Below are 15711 nucleotides of genomic sequence, written 5' to 3'. Positions count from 1 at the left end.
GGTTTATCTTTTGAACCTTGTTGTGAAAGAATTCAGCAAGGGTCTGAGGAAGATCCATGAGAGTGAACTCTGAAGGTACGGTGGGAGAGATAAGAGGAGAACCAGGAGAGGACAGAGCCCTGGAATCCAAATGAGGATAGTGTGGTAAGGAGTAAATTGTGATTGACAGTGTCAAAAGCGGCGGACAGGTCGAGGAGGATGAGGATGGAGTAGTGAGCTTTGGATTTGGCAAGGAACAGGTCATTACAGACTTTAGTGAGTGCCGTTTCTGTCGAGTGTAGAGGGCAAAAACCGGATTGAAGCGGATCGAGGATGGCATGAGAGGAGAGAAAATCAAGGCAACGGCTGTGGATGGCGCGTTCAAGTATCTTGGAGAGGAAGGGAAGGAGGGAGATGGGACGGTAGTTGGAAGGACAGGTAGGGTCTAGTGATGGTTTTTTGAGGAGTGGTGTGACTACAGCATGTTTGAAGGTGTCGGGGACGGCTGCAGTGGAGAGAGAGATTGAGGATATGACAGATGGGGGGGGGGGTGACAGTAGGAGAGATGGTGTTTAGTAAGTTGGTGGGGATGGGATCAGAGGCACAGGTGGTACATTTCAAGGAGGAGAGAAGGTGGGCGGTTTCCTCCTCGGTAATATCAGGAAAAGAAGAGAAGGAGGCATGGGTTGGTTGGTTGAGGGAGTGGGTTAGGGGGTGAAGAGGAGGAGGTGGCTTGGTAGTAAATTCAAGGTTGATCTTCTGCACCTTGTCACGGAAATAGTCAGCCAGTGATTGAGGACATATATATCATGTGCATATACATGGTAAGGAAGAATAAATTATGGTAATACATGAAAGTTTCTGAGTAAGAAATTGGGTTGTATCATACTTTAGATCATCGGCTATGGAGTGACCATATTCAACATAAAGTTTGAAGTGGTGATGCTAATTTATTAATGGCAAAGAGGTTAATCAGTCAAGTGATAAGATTCCAGTTACGTCTATGTTGTGTAAAGTCTTATTATTTAGTATTTAAGCTGGATGTTAGGTATTATTAGGAAAGGAATGGAAAACAAAAATGAGAATGTTATAATGCCTTTGTATTGCTCCATGATGCGACCGCATCTCAAAAAATATATAGTGGAATTAGAAAATGTACAGAGAAGGGCAACAAAAATCATAAAGGGGATGGGACGACTTCCTTATGAGGAAAGGCTAAAGCGGCTAGGCCTCTTCAGCTTGAAGAAAAGGCGGCTGAGGGGACATATGATACAGATCTATAAAATAATGAGTGGAGTTGAACTGATGTACCTGAAAAAGTTGTTACTGTGAGTTTTAGCCTCTGCGGCAAGTTTCTCTTTATAGTCTCTTTTAGCCTTCTTTATTAATGCTTTGCATATGACTTGCCAGTGCTTATGTTGTTTCTTATTTTCTTAATTTGGGTCCTTTTTCCATTCTTTGAAGGACAACCTTTTGACTGTAATGGCCTCTTTTACTTCACCTTTTAACCATGCTGGATAACGTTTTCTCTTCTTTTCACCTTTGCAAATACATGGAATGCATTTGGACTGGTTTTCCAAGATGGTATTTTTGAATAACGCCCACGCCTGATTTAGTGTCATAATCTTTGCAGCTGATCCTTTTAGTTATTTTCCTCATTTAATTATAGTCGCCCTTTTGAATATTAAATGCAGCTACAGTAGATTTACTTTGCGGGTTCATCCCAGATAGTAGCTCAAACTTGATCATCTTACGATCACAGTTTCCCAGGTGAACCAACACCACCTCTCGCACTATGCCCTACAAGCTACCAAGGAACAGATCCAAATGGCTCCTCCTCCTGTCGTTTCCTGGACCAGCTGCTCCAAGAAGCATTCTTTTATTACATCTATAACTTTTATTTCCCTGGCACTCCCTGATGAAATATTTATACAGTCAATGTTGGGGTAATTGAAAATTACAAAGAAATCTTTTTTGGCGGTGGCTAGGATGCTAGGAATAATTAGGAGAGGGCTGCAAAATAAGACCAAAAATATTATAATGCCTCTGTATTGCTCCACTGTGTGATGTGATCTTGAGTATTGCGTTCAATTTTGGTCACTGTATCTCAAAAAAAGATATAGCAGAATTAGAAAAGGTTCAAAGAAGAGCAACTAAAATGATAAGAGCAGATGAAACTGCTTCCTTATGAGGAAAGGCTAAAGAGAGGGGATATGACTGAGATCTACAAAATCCAGAGTGGTGTAGAATGGGTATAAGTGAATCAATTTTTCACATTCAAAAAGTACAAAGACCAGGGGACACTCAATGGATTTGCAAGGAAATACTTTTTAAAAGAAATAGGAGGAAATATTTATCACTCAAAGAATAGTCAAGCTCTGAAACTTGTTGCCACAGGATGTGGTAATGGCAGTTAGCATATCTAGTTCCAGGAGTAAATATCCCTAGCCTGCTATTGAGATGGACATGGGGGAAGCCACTGCTTGCCCTCGGATTGGTAGCACGGAAAGGTGCTACTAATTGGGTTTCTGCCAGGAGCTTGTAACCTTGATTGGCAACTGCTGGAAGCAGGATACTGGGCTAGATAGACCATTTTCTGACCCAGTATTGCTATTCTTATGTTCCATCCACAACTTAGGAGAAAGAGAGATCCAAGGAATCAGAAATTAACATTCAAGAAAATACGGTGTCAATCAGTCAGACACAAACACCAACAACCATCCCAAGCCTGCCTCTAGTAGTGTACATACAGGATTATGTTATAAATTTGAACTCCTTTTTATCAACAAGAAATTCATCCAGCTGTTTACAGTGAAAGAAATGTAATTGTTTACCCTCATAAATTAAAAAACACATACAAGGAAACCTAAGCACAAAGTTGGCTCCCAAAGCTTGTACCCTAGGCTGAAAGGCCAGAAACATTTTGCACCACATCTATGTCTCTCTTGAAAGATCAGGAAATATGCGCTCTTTCGAACCCAACAACTGCGTAATCAAATGTCTAAAGGAAAGTTTCAGAACTATATTGTGGTATGGCTCAAAAGCAAAAATCACTACCATAAGTACATAAGTATTGCCATACTGGGAAAGACCAAAGGTCCATCAAGCCTAGCATCCTGTTTCCAACAGTGGCCAATCCAGGTCACAAATACCTGGCAAGATCCCAAAAAAGTACAAAATATTTTATACTGCTTATCCCAGAAATAGTGGATTTTCCCCAAGTCCATTTAATAATGTCTATGGACTTTTCCTTTAAGAAACCGTCCAAACCTTTTTAAAACTCCACTAAGCTAGCCGCCTTTACCACATTATCTGGCAACGATTCCAGAGTTTACTTACATGTTGAGTAAAGAAACATTTTCTCCGATTCGTTTTAAATTTACTACATTGTAGCTTCATTGCATGCCCCCTAGTCCTAGAATTTTTGGAAAGTGTGAACAGATACTTCATATCTACCCGTTCAACTCCACTCATTATTTTATAGACCTGTATCATATCTCCTCTGAGCTGCCTCTTCTCCAAGCTGAAGAGCCATAGCCGCTTTAGCCTTTCCTCATAGGGAAGTCGTCCCATTCCCTTTATGATTTTTGTTGCCCTTCTCTGCACCTTTTCTAATTCCACAATATCTTTTTTGAGATGCGGCAAACAGAATAAAACACAATATTTGAGGTGCAGTCGCACCATGGAGCGATACAAAGGCATATTAACATCATTATTTTTGTTTTCCATTCCTTTCCTAATAATACCTAACATTCTATTTGCTTTCTGAGCCGCAGCAGCACACTGAGCAGAAGGTTTCAACGTATCATCAATGACGACATCTAGATCCCTTTCTTGGTCCGTGACTCCTAACATGGAGCCTTGAATGACGTAGCTATAATTCGGGTTCCTCTTTCCCACATGCATCACTTTGCACTTGCTCACATTAAACGTCATTGCCATTTAGATGCCCAGTTCTCTCAGTCTCGTAAGGTCCTCTTGTAATTTTTCACAATCCTCCCGCGACTTAACGACTTTGAATAACTTTGTGTCATCAACAAATGTAATTACCTCACTAGTTACTCCCAACTCTAGGTCATTTATAAATATGTTAAAAGGCAGCGGTCCCAGCACAGAGCCCTGGGGAACCCCACTAACTACCCTTCTCCATTGAGAATACTGACCATTTAACCCTGCTCTCTGTTTTCTATCTTTTAATCAGTTTTTAATCCACAATAGAACACTACCTCCTATTCCATGACTCTCCAATTTCCTCTGGAGTCTTTCATGAGGTACTTTGTCAAACGCCTTCTGAAATTCCAGATACACAATATCAACCGGCTCACCTTTATCCACATGTCTGTTCACCCCTTCAAAGAAATGTAGTAGATTGGTGAGGCAAGATTTCCCTTCACTAATCCATGTTGACTTTGTCTCCATAATCCATGCTTTTGAATATGCTCTGTAATTTTGTTCTTAATAATAGTCTCTACCATTTTCCCCGGCACCGACGTCAGACTCACCGGTCTATAATTTCCCAGATCTCCTCTGGAACCTTTTTAAAAAAACGGCGTTATATTGGCCACCCTCCAATCTTCCGGTACCACGCTTGATTTTAATGATAAATTACATATTACTAACAATAGCTCCGCGAGCTCATTTTTCAGTTCTATCAGTACTCTGGGATGAATACCATCCAGTCCAGGAGATTTGCTACTCTTCAGTTTGTAGAACTGCCCCATTACATCCTCCAGCTTCGAATACCATTTCCGGTATCCCACCTATATCTTCCTCGGTGAAGACCGAAGCAAAGAATTCATTTAATCTTTCTGCTACGGCTTTGTCTTCCCTGATCACCCCTTTTACCCCTCGGTCATCTAGCAGTCTAACTGATTCTTTTGCCGGCTTCCTGCTTTAAATATACCTAAAAAAAAATTTTACTATATGTTTTTGCCTCCAACGCAATCTTTTTTCAAAGTCCCTCTTAGCCCTCCTTATCAGCGCTTTGCATTTGACTTGACATTTCTTATGCTGTTTCTTATTATTTTCAGTCAGTTCCTTTTTACATTTTCTGAAGGATTTTCTTTTAGCTGTAATAGCTTCCTTCACCTCACTTTTTAACCACGCCGGCTGTCGTTAGGTCTTCCGTCCTCCTTTTTTAATAAGCGGAATATATTTGGCCTGGGCTTCCAGGATGGTGTTTTTGAACAGCATCCAGGCCTGATGTAAATTTTTGACCTTCGCAGCCGCTCCTTTAAGTTTTTCTTTCACCGTTCTTCTCATTTTATCAGTCTCCTTTTTTAAAGTTAAACGCTAACGTATTTGATTTCCTATGTAAACTTACTTACTTCAAAGCTAATATCAAATCCGATCATATTATGATCACTATTATCAAGCGGCCCCATTACCTCACGCACCAGATCATGCGCTTCACTAAGGACTAGGTCTAGAATTTTTCCTTCTTTCTTCGGCTCCTGTACCAGCTTCTCCATAAAACTGTTCTTGATTTCATCAAGGAATTTTACCTCCCTAGCGTGCACAGATGTTATATTTAGCCAGTCAATATCGGGGTAATTGAAATCACCCATTATTATCGTGTTGCCCAGTTTGTTTGCGTCCCTAATTTCCTTTAACATTTCTGCATCCGTCTGTTCATCCTGGCCAGGTGGACGGTAGTATACCCCTATCACTCTCTTTTTCCCCTTTACACATGGAATTTCAATCCACAGTGATTCCAAGAAGTGTTTTGTTCCCTGCAGAATTTTTAATCTAATTGATTCAAGGCTCTCGTTAATTTACAATGCTACCCCTCCACCAATTCGATCCACCCTATCACCACGATATAATTTGTACCCCGGTATGACAGTGTCCCACTGGCTATCCTCCTTCCACCAGGTCTCAGAGATGCCTATTATATCTAATTTTTCATTTAGTGCAATAGATTCTAAATCTCCCATCTTATTTGTTATGCTCCTGGCATTCGCATATAGACATTTTAAACTATGTTTGTTGTTCCTATTTACATCATGCTTAGTACTTGAGAGTATTAATTTGCAATCTTTTGTCTGATTTTTATTTAAGGATACCTGGTCTACTACGGTCTCTTTGCAAACTCACTATCAGGATACCCTATCTTCCCTGTTTTGGTGATATTTTTGAAAGATACCTTATCCTGAACCGTGCGCTTTTGAGCGACTGTCGGCCTTCACCTCCCTCCCTCCCCCCCCCCCCCCCCCCCCGTTTCTAGTTTAAAAGCTGCTCTATCTCCTTTTTAAGTGCTGATCCCAGCAGCCTGGTCCCACCCTGGTTAAGGTGGAGCCCATCCTTTCGGAATAGGCTCCCCCTTCCCCAGAATGTTGCCCAGTTCCTAACAAATCTAAAACCCTCCTCCCTGCACTATCGTCTCATCCACGCATTGAGACTTCGGAGCTCTGCCTGTCTCTTGGGCCCTGTGCATGGAACGGGTAGCATTTCAGAAAATGCTATCCTAGAGGATCTGGATTTGAGCTTTCTACTTAAGAGCCTAAATTTGGCTTCCAGAACCTCTCTCCCACATTGTCCTATGTCATTGGTACCCACATGTACCAAGACAGCCGGCTCTTCCCCAACACTATCTAAAATCCTATCTAGGTGACGTGTGAGGTTCGACACCTTCGCACCAGGCAGGCAAGTCACCAGGCGATCCTCACGTCCACTAGCCACCTAGCTATCTATATGCCTAATGATCGAATCACCAACTACAACAGCTGTCTAACCTTTCCCTCCCGGGCAGCACTTGGAGACATATCCTCAGTGCGAGAGGATAGTACATTCCCTGGTGACCTGCCAATGTGTGACCTGTTGAGAGGCTCAAATTTTGGATGCGAGTGCAACAAGAGTGTTTGCTCTCGTAGCCAGAAGGTAGGCTTGAACCCTCTGTGTATCGAGATGGGCTTCTATGAATTCCAATCACTGGACAGAGCGAAGATGGGACAGGGTAGTTTAAAACAGACTAGTAGCTCAAGCACCCAAATAGTCATTCGCATGGACTCCTGAGCTCCTTCCAGAGATGTGCTCTTAACCAGAAAATCGCTGAGATATGGGAACACATGGACTCCCAGTCTGCATAGCAGTGCTGCAACTACTGCTAGACATTTGGTGAAGACCCTGGGTGCTGACGGGAGGCCAAAAGGCAACATGTGGTACTGAAAGTGATGTGATTACAGCCAAAATCGAACATACTTCCGGTGGACTGGAAGTATTGGGATGTGAGTATATGCACCTTTAAGTCCAGAGAGCACAGCCAATCGTTTTTCTGAATCACTGGGAGAAGGGTGCCCAGGGAAACCATTCTGAACTTTTCTTGGACTAGGAATTTGTTCAGGGCCCTTAGGTCTAGGATGGGACGCATCCCCCCCATCTTCTTCTGCACAAGGAAGTACCTGAAATAGAATCCCTGCCCTTCTTCCCCTGGTGGAACGGGTTCGACCTCATGAGCCTTCAGAAATTTTGGCTAGTTCCTCTGCAAGTACCTGCCAGTGCTGAGAACTTAATAAATGAACTCTTGGTGGGCAATTTGGAGGTCTTTGATACTGATACCAACTCAGTGCATATCTGAGAGAGACTATTTGAAGAACTCACCAGTCGGAGGTTATAAGGGACCACCTTTCATGGAAAACCTTCAGCTTCCCCCTGACCGGCAAGTTGTCTGGGATGGACACTTTTACTGCGGCTCTGCTGGAGCCATTCAAAAGCTCGTCTCTTGCTTTGAATGGGAAGCAGCAGGGGCCTTAGGTGCACGCTGTTGACATGATTGTTCACACTGGGGCTGAGACTGAACAGGATGGTGAGCCGAGGGGTTGTACCTACGCCTCTAATAGTAATAGGTACTTCTCCTTGGTTTGCTAAAAATCCTACTAGCTGAGGAGGCTGATGCAGAAGGCGAATGGCGGGAGAGAGGACAGAAGGTATCAGTATGTTTTTTAATTTGGTCAGTGACCTCTCTCCAAAAACGTTATGCCTCCGGCATGGGGCATCCGCCAACCTCTGCTGAACAGAATGCTCTAAGTAAGAAACACGCAGCCATGAGAGTCTGTGCACTGCTATACTCTGAGCAGATATCCTAGATGCCATGTCAAAGGTGTCATAGGCGTCCTTGGCCAAGAACTTTCTACACGCCTTCTGCTGCTTGACCTACTGGTGAAGCCTGCTCAGGAGGGAGCGTCTCAGCCAGGTACGACAATTTGCATACCATGTTTCGCAAGTGGATGCTCATAAAGAGCTGATATAATTGTATACGGGAGATGAGCACTGAAGCCTGGTACATCTTCCTCCCTAAAAAAATCCAGGGTTCTGGCTTCTCTACCTGGGGGCGCGAGGCATAGTTCCTGGAACTCTCATGGCTGCGTGTTTTCAGAGCAGACTCCACCACCATGGAATTGTAAGGCAACTGAGGCTTGTCAAAACCAGGTGCGCTGTGGATCCCACACTGGATGTCGACCTTCTTGGGCATGACTGGGACCAGCAGAGGGGACTCCTGGTTCCTAATGGGGACTTCCTGGAGTACCTCATGGAAAGGGACAGTCACAGCCACCCTAGGAGGTGATGTGTAGTCCAGGACCTCGAGCATCTTGGCCCTGGGCTAATCCTTTCTTAAACCTCCAATATCCCAATTGCAGAGGACTTAAATACAAATCAATTCATACATCTAGCTTTTCATACATCTGTACACAACGATGGAATGAATTATTATTATTATTGCATTTGTATCCCACATTTTCCCACCTATTTGCAGGCTCAATGTAGCTTACACAGTTTTGTTATGACATTGACATTCCAGGTTATCAGATACAATTAGTAATGTGCAAAGATTAAGTAAGGGAAGAAAGCAGGAAAGTGTTAGGCGGATAAGTATAGAAGGTGGACTTTCATAACTGGGTGGGTTGGTGAGGTGGATTAGTAGGGCTGTAGGTTCTCTTTGTAGGCCTTGTTGAAGAAATATGTCTTCAGAGATTTGCGAAAGTTGGTTATTTCGTTGATTGTTTTCAGGTCTGTAGGTAATGCATTCCATAGCTGCGTGCTCATGTAGAAGGTAGTGGCGTGCATCAGCTTGTATTTTAGTCCTTTACAGCTGGGGAAGTGTAGATTGAGAAATTTGCGGGATGATCTTGTGGCATTTCTGGGAGGTAGGTCCACGAGGTTTAGCATGTAGACTGGGGCGTCTGCGTGAATGATTTTGTGTACAATCGTGCAGATCTTGAATTACCAACCACTATAAGAAAAACACGCGACTTGATGACCTTCCGGAAACTACTGAAGACTTACCTGTTCAAAAAAGCGTACAAAATGGATCCCTCATAACGATCTGACTCCTAAACTACACCAGACACAATTTTATATTGGAACTCTTATTTTGCCTATTTTATTTACACCCTAATTACTGATAATCATACCCAGTCCTGATATCATTATGTTATGTTGTTATCCATTTATCCTAATTACTGACAATTATACCTTGTCCTGATATCATTATATTATGTTGTTATCCACGTACCCACTTCTTAATCAACATAATTTTCGTATGAACCTTAACAGCAATAATTCTGAATTTCTTCTCCGTTAATGTGATTGCCATAATATTCATATGCACCTTATATGTACTCTGATTCTCTATTCCATCAATGTGATTGTAGTTGTATTATATTGTAAGCCACATTGAGCCTGCAAATAGGTGGGAAAATGTGGGATATAAATGCAGCAAAATAAATAAATAAATAAATAAATCATCCACTTCCAAAGGAAAGGGAATAGCATCAGCCATTTCCTTTACAAAAGAAGGTAATGAAAGGCTCCCCGGAGGAGCTTTTCTCCTTTCAGGTGGAGGAGAGGGTTCAGGGGAAATTCCATAGGAGTCATCAGAGGAAAAGTACCTTGGTTCCTCCTCTGAATCCCATGAGTGCTACCGTTCAATGTCAGACAATACCGCCTGATGAGTGTTCAGACCAAACCTGCCTCGACATGAAGAAACCATGTCCTCAAAAACGGCATCAAGAAGTCAGTTCCTGCCTTGACTCTGGCGAAGCTTCCTCCACAGACGTCGGAGTGCCTGCTTGGGTGGCAGTCAACACTGGAGCCGCACCACAGACTGAGGACCAAGCGGGGCCGCAACGGGAGGCAAGGTAGGTGCAAGCAGGCTCAATGCTGAAGCAACCCGTTGCATGAGAGCATCCAGCAGCTCAGGAAGCAAGGACGGGATACACTGATTGAGGGCCAACACCAGGAAAGGCTTGGGTGTTGGCTCAAGTGCATGTTGCAGAACCACTGGTGTCAATGCAGGAGCAGGATCTCGGCTTCTTGGAGACAGGCACATTGGTACCTCCTGTGTGGAGGGAGAGCAATCCTCTCAGCACAGACTCTTCTCGGGTGCTGAATCTTTCGATGCCCCAGAGCTCCAGGCACCATGCATCGTGGTTGATCGATGATGATGCTTCTTGGCTGTCGTCCGAAGAACATCACCGAGGCTCCTCAGTGCGGACATCGAATCCACACATCGCCTCAGGGTCGAGTCCGACTATGGACTGTCCCTGTGGACCTTGCACAGGAGGAGGCCTCGACACAGGTTTAGACTCTCTCGATGCTTCACTGCTCCCAGTGTCTAAGGGTTTAGCAGCAGCCATGCTTACTGACTTGGCTCCAAAAATCTTCTCACATTGAGCCTCTCTGGAAATCTGGTTCCTCTTCTTCATGTGAAGACAGATAACACAGTTAGTGGGGCTATGGTCGGGCCCAAGACACTGTAGACACCAAGAATGGGTGTCTTTCCCAGAGATTGTCCGATTGCACTGGGTACAGCACTTAAAGCCACTGGGAACTTTCGTGGACATAGAAAGAAAAACTTCCTTGGCTAAATTAAACAAATCGATGGTGACTGAAAAAGGGGCAAGGAACGACAAAAAGAAAGGGAAAGTTCCCGGCCAAAGTCGAGGCCTAAAAGTGGCCCAATGATGACGAAAAATAAAGCAAACTCAAACCCGGGGAAAATGAACTAAAAAACTTAAGGGTAAACAAAGAAAGTAGGTGCCACAACAGGAACAAAATAATGAGAGACAAAAATATACGAAAAATAGCCAAAAGGCACCAAAAAGGTCTTCAGGACCAAGCGATGTGAGGAGACAGCAAAAAAAAAAAAACATGCCGCAGAAGAAAGAACTGAGACCACATTCACGCAGTGGGCGGGAAGGAACTTGCACATGTGCGGTGAAGTGTGTATCACGCTTCATAAAGTTCTATTTATGCTTTTATAAATCCTGGACTGAGCGACGCAGTTCGAAGTCACCCATTTGTGAGAATTAATAAGCCTGCTTGTCCTTGGAGAATACAAAATACAGCTGCTAGAATGATATTCTCTGCACAATCTAAGGTAAAAGCCCACCTTTTTGATGCTGCTTTTAACTCCTAACCCTTGTTCACTTGTTAAGAACCCTTATTTTATCATCCTCACTTTAATATTCCCTTATCTCTTGTTTGTCCTGTTTGTCTGTCCTAATTAGATTGTAAGCTCTGTCGAGCAGGGATTGTCTCTTCATGTTCAAGTGCACAGCGCAGCGTATGTCTAGTAGCGCTATAGAAATGATAAGTAGTAGTAGTGCACAAAAAAGGGCGAAGGTTACCTCTTTATTAGTAAATTTGCAGTCGAGGCACATATTCAGTTTAAGTTATGTATAATGATTTTTAACATTCTATATGAGAATATGCCCGCTTATATGTTGTATCTAATTTATTTCCCAGATATAAACAGAGTTGAAGTATCAATATTCGAGTCCTAAAGGTGTCCGTCTTACATCTATATTTTCATCTAATTTTCCATTTTTAGCAGCACGGATCTGAAACGATTTACCAATACAGGTTAGAACTACGATTAATAATAGTTTATACAGGAAACTCCTGAAAGCAGTTTATTTAAGAAATTTTTGCTATGTTAAGGTTTATTTTTATGTCTATTATATATGAATTTTTGTAATTTTTCTGGGAATTGTCTAGAATCTCAAAATGTTGTAGTCCGCATGGAACTCAATGGTTATTGCAGAATATAAGATTAGTAATCTGTAACTTTTCTGTACATCTGTACTTACTCTTGATCACTCCAGCTCCTACAGAAATCAATCCCTCTCACCTGTCTACCAATGTTGACAAACAATATCCCCAAGACAACAACTCTCACTTACCTACAACATACAGGAATGCATCTTTATGCTTGATGTTACAGATGTTTCCAGCAATGCAGGTATACTTTCCAGAATCCTCATTGGTGACATCATAGATCACTAAAGAACCATTAGACATGAGCTGGATCCTGTCAACAAGTCCCATAAAATATAGACTAAAGGCATATTATCAATAAACAACTTCTTGAAACAGTTATCCTAGCAGAAAGCATCACTAAAGGCAACCTTCTTCCCACTTCTCTTAAGAATAAGGTTATGACAAAAGCTGCCACCATTTTACTGTCCTATCACACACATCCCAAGACGTCAAAATGTAATTTCTTTATTCAAAAAGTGTTCTGTAAATCACAGTTGGTAAATTGAGACATCTTATTGAGCCTGATTTTAAGTCTGAAAAATGTTTATTACCAGAAAAATAATGTGGTGACATTTGTGCAGCCTGTGCTTTAGGTTTCCATAAAAAGTGCAACAATCAAATTAAAATGACTACAGAAATTCCTACCCAATCTCCTAGATTCATTTGGCTGACTCAGAATAAAAACATAAAAGACAAGGTGAATAGATGAAGATCCATTGAGTCCAGCATCTTGTCTCCAACAGTGGCTGTTTCTGGGTCACAAGAACTCAGCAGATCCCAAAAAACAGATCTATTTCTCATAGGCTATTTCCAGGATCAGCAATGACTCTCTCAAATCTATCTGGCTAATAATTATTTATGGATTTTTCCTATCCTCTTTTGAATCCTGCTATGTGAGTTGCTTGATCACATCATCTGGCAACAAATTTCACAGCTTGTGTGCACTGCATGAAAAAAACATTGCTACAGTTTCACTGGCGAAAGTTAGTTGCTTAGAAAAATATAAATATTTAAATTTCATCCGTTAGTCTGGCCAATTTTTAAAAGCTTTGATCTAATCAGCTAAGTAAAGACTTAGCTGGGTAGATCCTTTTGAATACTGAGCAAAGACCAAAATAGTCCAATCCACATGGATGAGATTTTTCTACTTTAGATAGATGAAAACACAAATTCTCATGGAACCTCTACCTTTATGGGTGTCATCTACACACCTGGGAAAAAAAGAGGAGGTGGTGTTGCTGGGAGACTTCAACCTGTTAGAAGTGAATTGGATTCAGAAACAGAAAGTACAGAGATCACGGAGGCCTATCAAAGTGCTCTGCTCAAATGGTGACAGAACCCATAAGGAAGGAGTGACACTGGATGGAGAAAGTGTGTTGAACTTTGGAGTGCTCACCTGGGCAGCAGTGATCATCACACGTTATGGTTTGATATAAGGTAAAAGGGAAGCGCAGACACGCTAAGCTTAAGAGTCCTGGAATTCAAACATGCTGACTATAGTAAAATGAGGGAGTACCTGAAGAAACAGCTGGTGGAATGAAAAGACATAGGAGAAGTGGTAACACAGTGGTCCAAGCTGAAAGGAGTTATAAAAATGGCAACAGTTCTTTATGTAAAGACAATAAACAACAAGAGAAAAAGGAAACAGAAATGGCTCTCCAAACAAATGGATGAAAAAAGAACGGCAAAAGTAGTGGTGTTCATGAAATGCAGAACACAAGAAGAGGAATGCAGAAAAAAAATTCTGGAAAAAAACTCAATGAAGAGAAGAGAAATAAGGCTGCTAAAATCATGGGCAGAGCAAAAAAATGGCTAGAGATGTAATAGAGGTGCCAAGACACGTTTTCAGGTATATTAGTGAAAGGAGGCAGGCTAGAAATGGAATTGTAAGACTGAAAGATACTGGGAACCGCTATGTGGAGCGCGATGAGGAAAAGTGGACATGAAAAAAGTTAGGGCTTTGTGAATCTCGAGTGCGTCGGCAATTAAAAAGGAGAAAGAGCAGCTTTTAAACTAGAAATGGGGGGAAGGCCGACAGTCCCTCAAAAGCGCACGGTTCGGGATAAGGTATCTTTCAAAGATCAGGTATCCTGATAGTGAGGTTGCAAAAGAGACCGTAGTAGATCAGGTGTCCTTAAATAAAAATAAAAATCAGACAAAAGATTGCAAATTAATACTCTCAAGTACTAAGCATCATGTAAATAGGAACAAACAACATAGTTTGAAATGTCTATATGCGAATGCCAGGAGCCTAAGAAATAAGATGGGAGAGTTAGAATATATTGCACTAAATGAAAAATTAGATATAATAGGCATCTCTGAGACCTGGTGGAAGGAGGATAACCAGTGGGACACTGTCATACCGGGGTACAAATTATATCGTGGTAATAGGGTGGATCGAATTGGTGGAGGGGTAGCACTGTATATTAACGAGAGCCTTGAATCAAATAGATTGAAAATTCTGCAGGAAACAAAACACTTCTTGGAAGTCTGACGTCGGTGCCAGGTAAAATGGTAGAGACTATTATTAAGAACAAAATTACAGAACATATTCAAAAGCATGGATTAATGAGACAAAGTCAACATGGATTTAGTGAAGGGAAATCTTGCCTCACCAATATACTACATTTCTTTGAAGGGGTGAACAAACATGTGGATAAAAAACATGTGGATAAAGTTGAGCCAGTTGATATTGTGTATCTGGATTTTCAGAAGGTGTTTGACAAAGTACCTCATGAAAGACTCCAGAGGAAATTGGCGAGTCATGGGATAAGAGGTGTTCTATTGTGGATTAAAACTGATTAAAAAATAGAAAACAAAGAGTAGGGTTAAATGGTCAGTATTCTCAATGGAGAAGGGTAGTTAGTGGGGTTCCCCAGGGGTCTGTGCTGGGACTGCTGCTTTATAACATACTAGTAAAAAAGGCCCGTTTCCGAAACCAATGAAACGGACGCTAGCATGTGGTTTTTTTGTGTGTGTGTGTGTATGTGTCATAGAGTTATTTTGTGTGTGTATGTGTGTGTGTGAGTGTGTGAGGGTGCGGTGTGTGTGCAGGTTGTTGATGTGTGTCTTTTTTTGTTTTGTTTTTTGCTTGGGAGTTGGGGGATGTGCTGTGCTGGCAAAGTGGGTTGGATTAGTGTGTGGCTTTGAGGGTGTGTTTCTGTTGTATTGTGTGTGTGTGGTTTTGTCTGTCAAGGAGGTTTGTAGAGGGGGGTCTTTCTGTTGGTCAAATGTAAATGTGGTTGTAGGGGGGGGGGTCAGCCTTTGTTGAGTGTTTTTTTTTTTTTTTTGTGTTGTGCTGAGGCAGCAGTGTTGTTTTAGATGTGCGGAAGGTAGAGGAGCACGTTCTTTGTCTGTCGGTATTTTTTGGCCGGAATGCTGGAAGAGAAATGTGCTGTTGGAAGCTGCGCCATCTTTTTCCATTGTGCTGGGGTTCTGGGCATCCTGGAGGTGGGTGACAGCTTGCCTGAGGACGGGGATGGTTGTTTTAAGTTGGCAGAAGGGAGAAGAGCACGGTCTTGGGCCATCGGGGGGTGATCGGGTATGTTTGGTCCATTTCAGGCCGGCTGCAGGGGAATGCTGGAACATTTATGTGCTGCAGGAATCAGCGCCGTCTTTTTCCAGGTGCTCGGGGAATCCCCGAGGTGGGAGACTGCTTGCCTGAGGCTGGGGATGTTTGGGCACGTCCTTGGC

At 42.4% G+C, this 15711-nt stretch overlaps 1 protein-coding gene across 2 annotated transcripts in view; it reads right to left on the bottom strand.

Annotated features, from left to right (window-relative positions):
• Positions 1-15711, bottom strand: part of PTK7 (protein tyrosine kinase 7 (inactive)) — a 370128-nt gene that overhangs the window by 95659 nt on the left and 258758 nt on the right. For both annotated transcript variants that reach the window (XM_030195698.1, XM_030195699.1), the window contains exon 13: positions 12162-12289. In XM_030195698.1, the coding sequence (XP_030051558.1) occupies positions 12162-12289 (128 nt within the window). The remainder of the gene's footprint in view (positions 1-12161; positions 12290-15711) is intronic.

Source organism: Microcaecilia unicolor, chromosome 3, assembly GCF_901765095.1.
Source record: "Microcaecilia unicolor chromosome 3, aMicUni1.1, whole genome shotgun sequence".
NCBI classification, from domain to species: domain Eukaryota; kingdom Metazoa; phylum Chordata; class Amphibia; order Gymnophiona; family Siphonopidae; genus Microcaecilia; species Microcaecilia unicolor.
The sequence above is the reverse complement of the archived record's forward strand: the minus strand, read 5'-3'. Positions and strand labels throughout refer to the sequence as shown.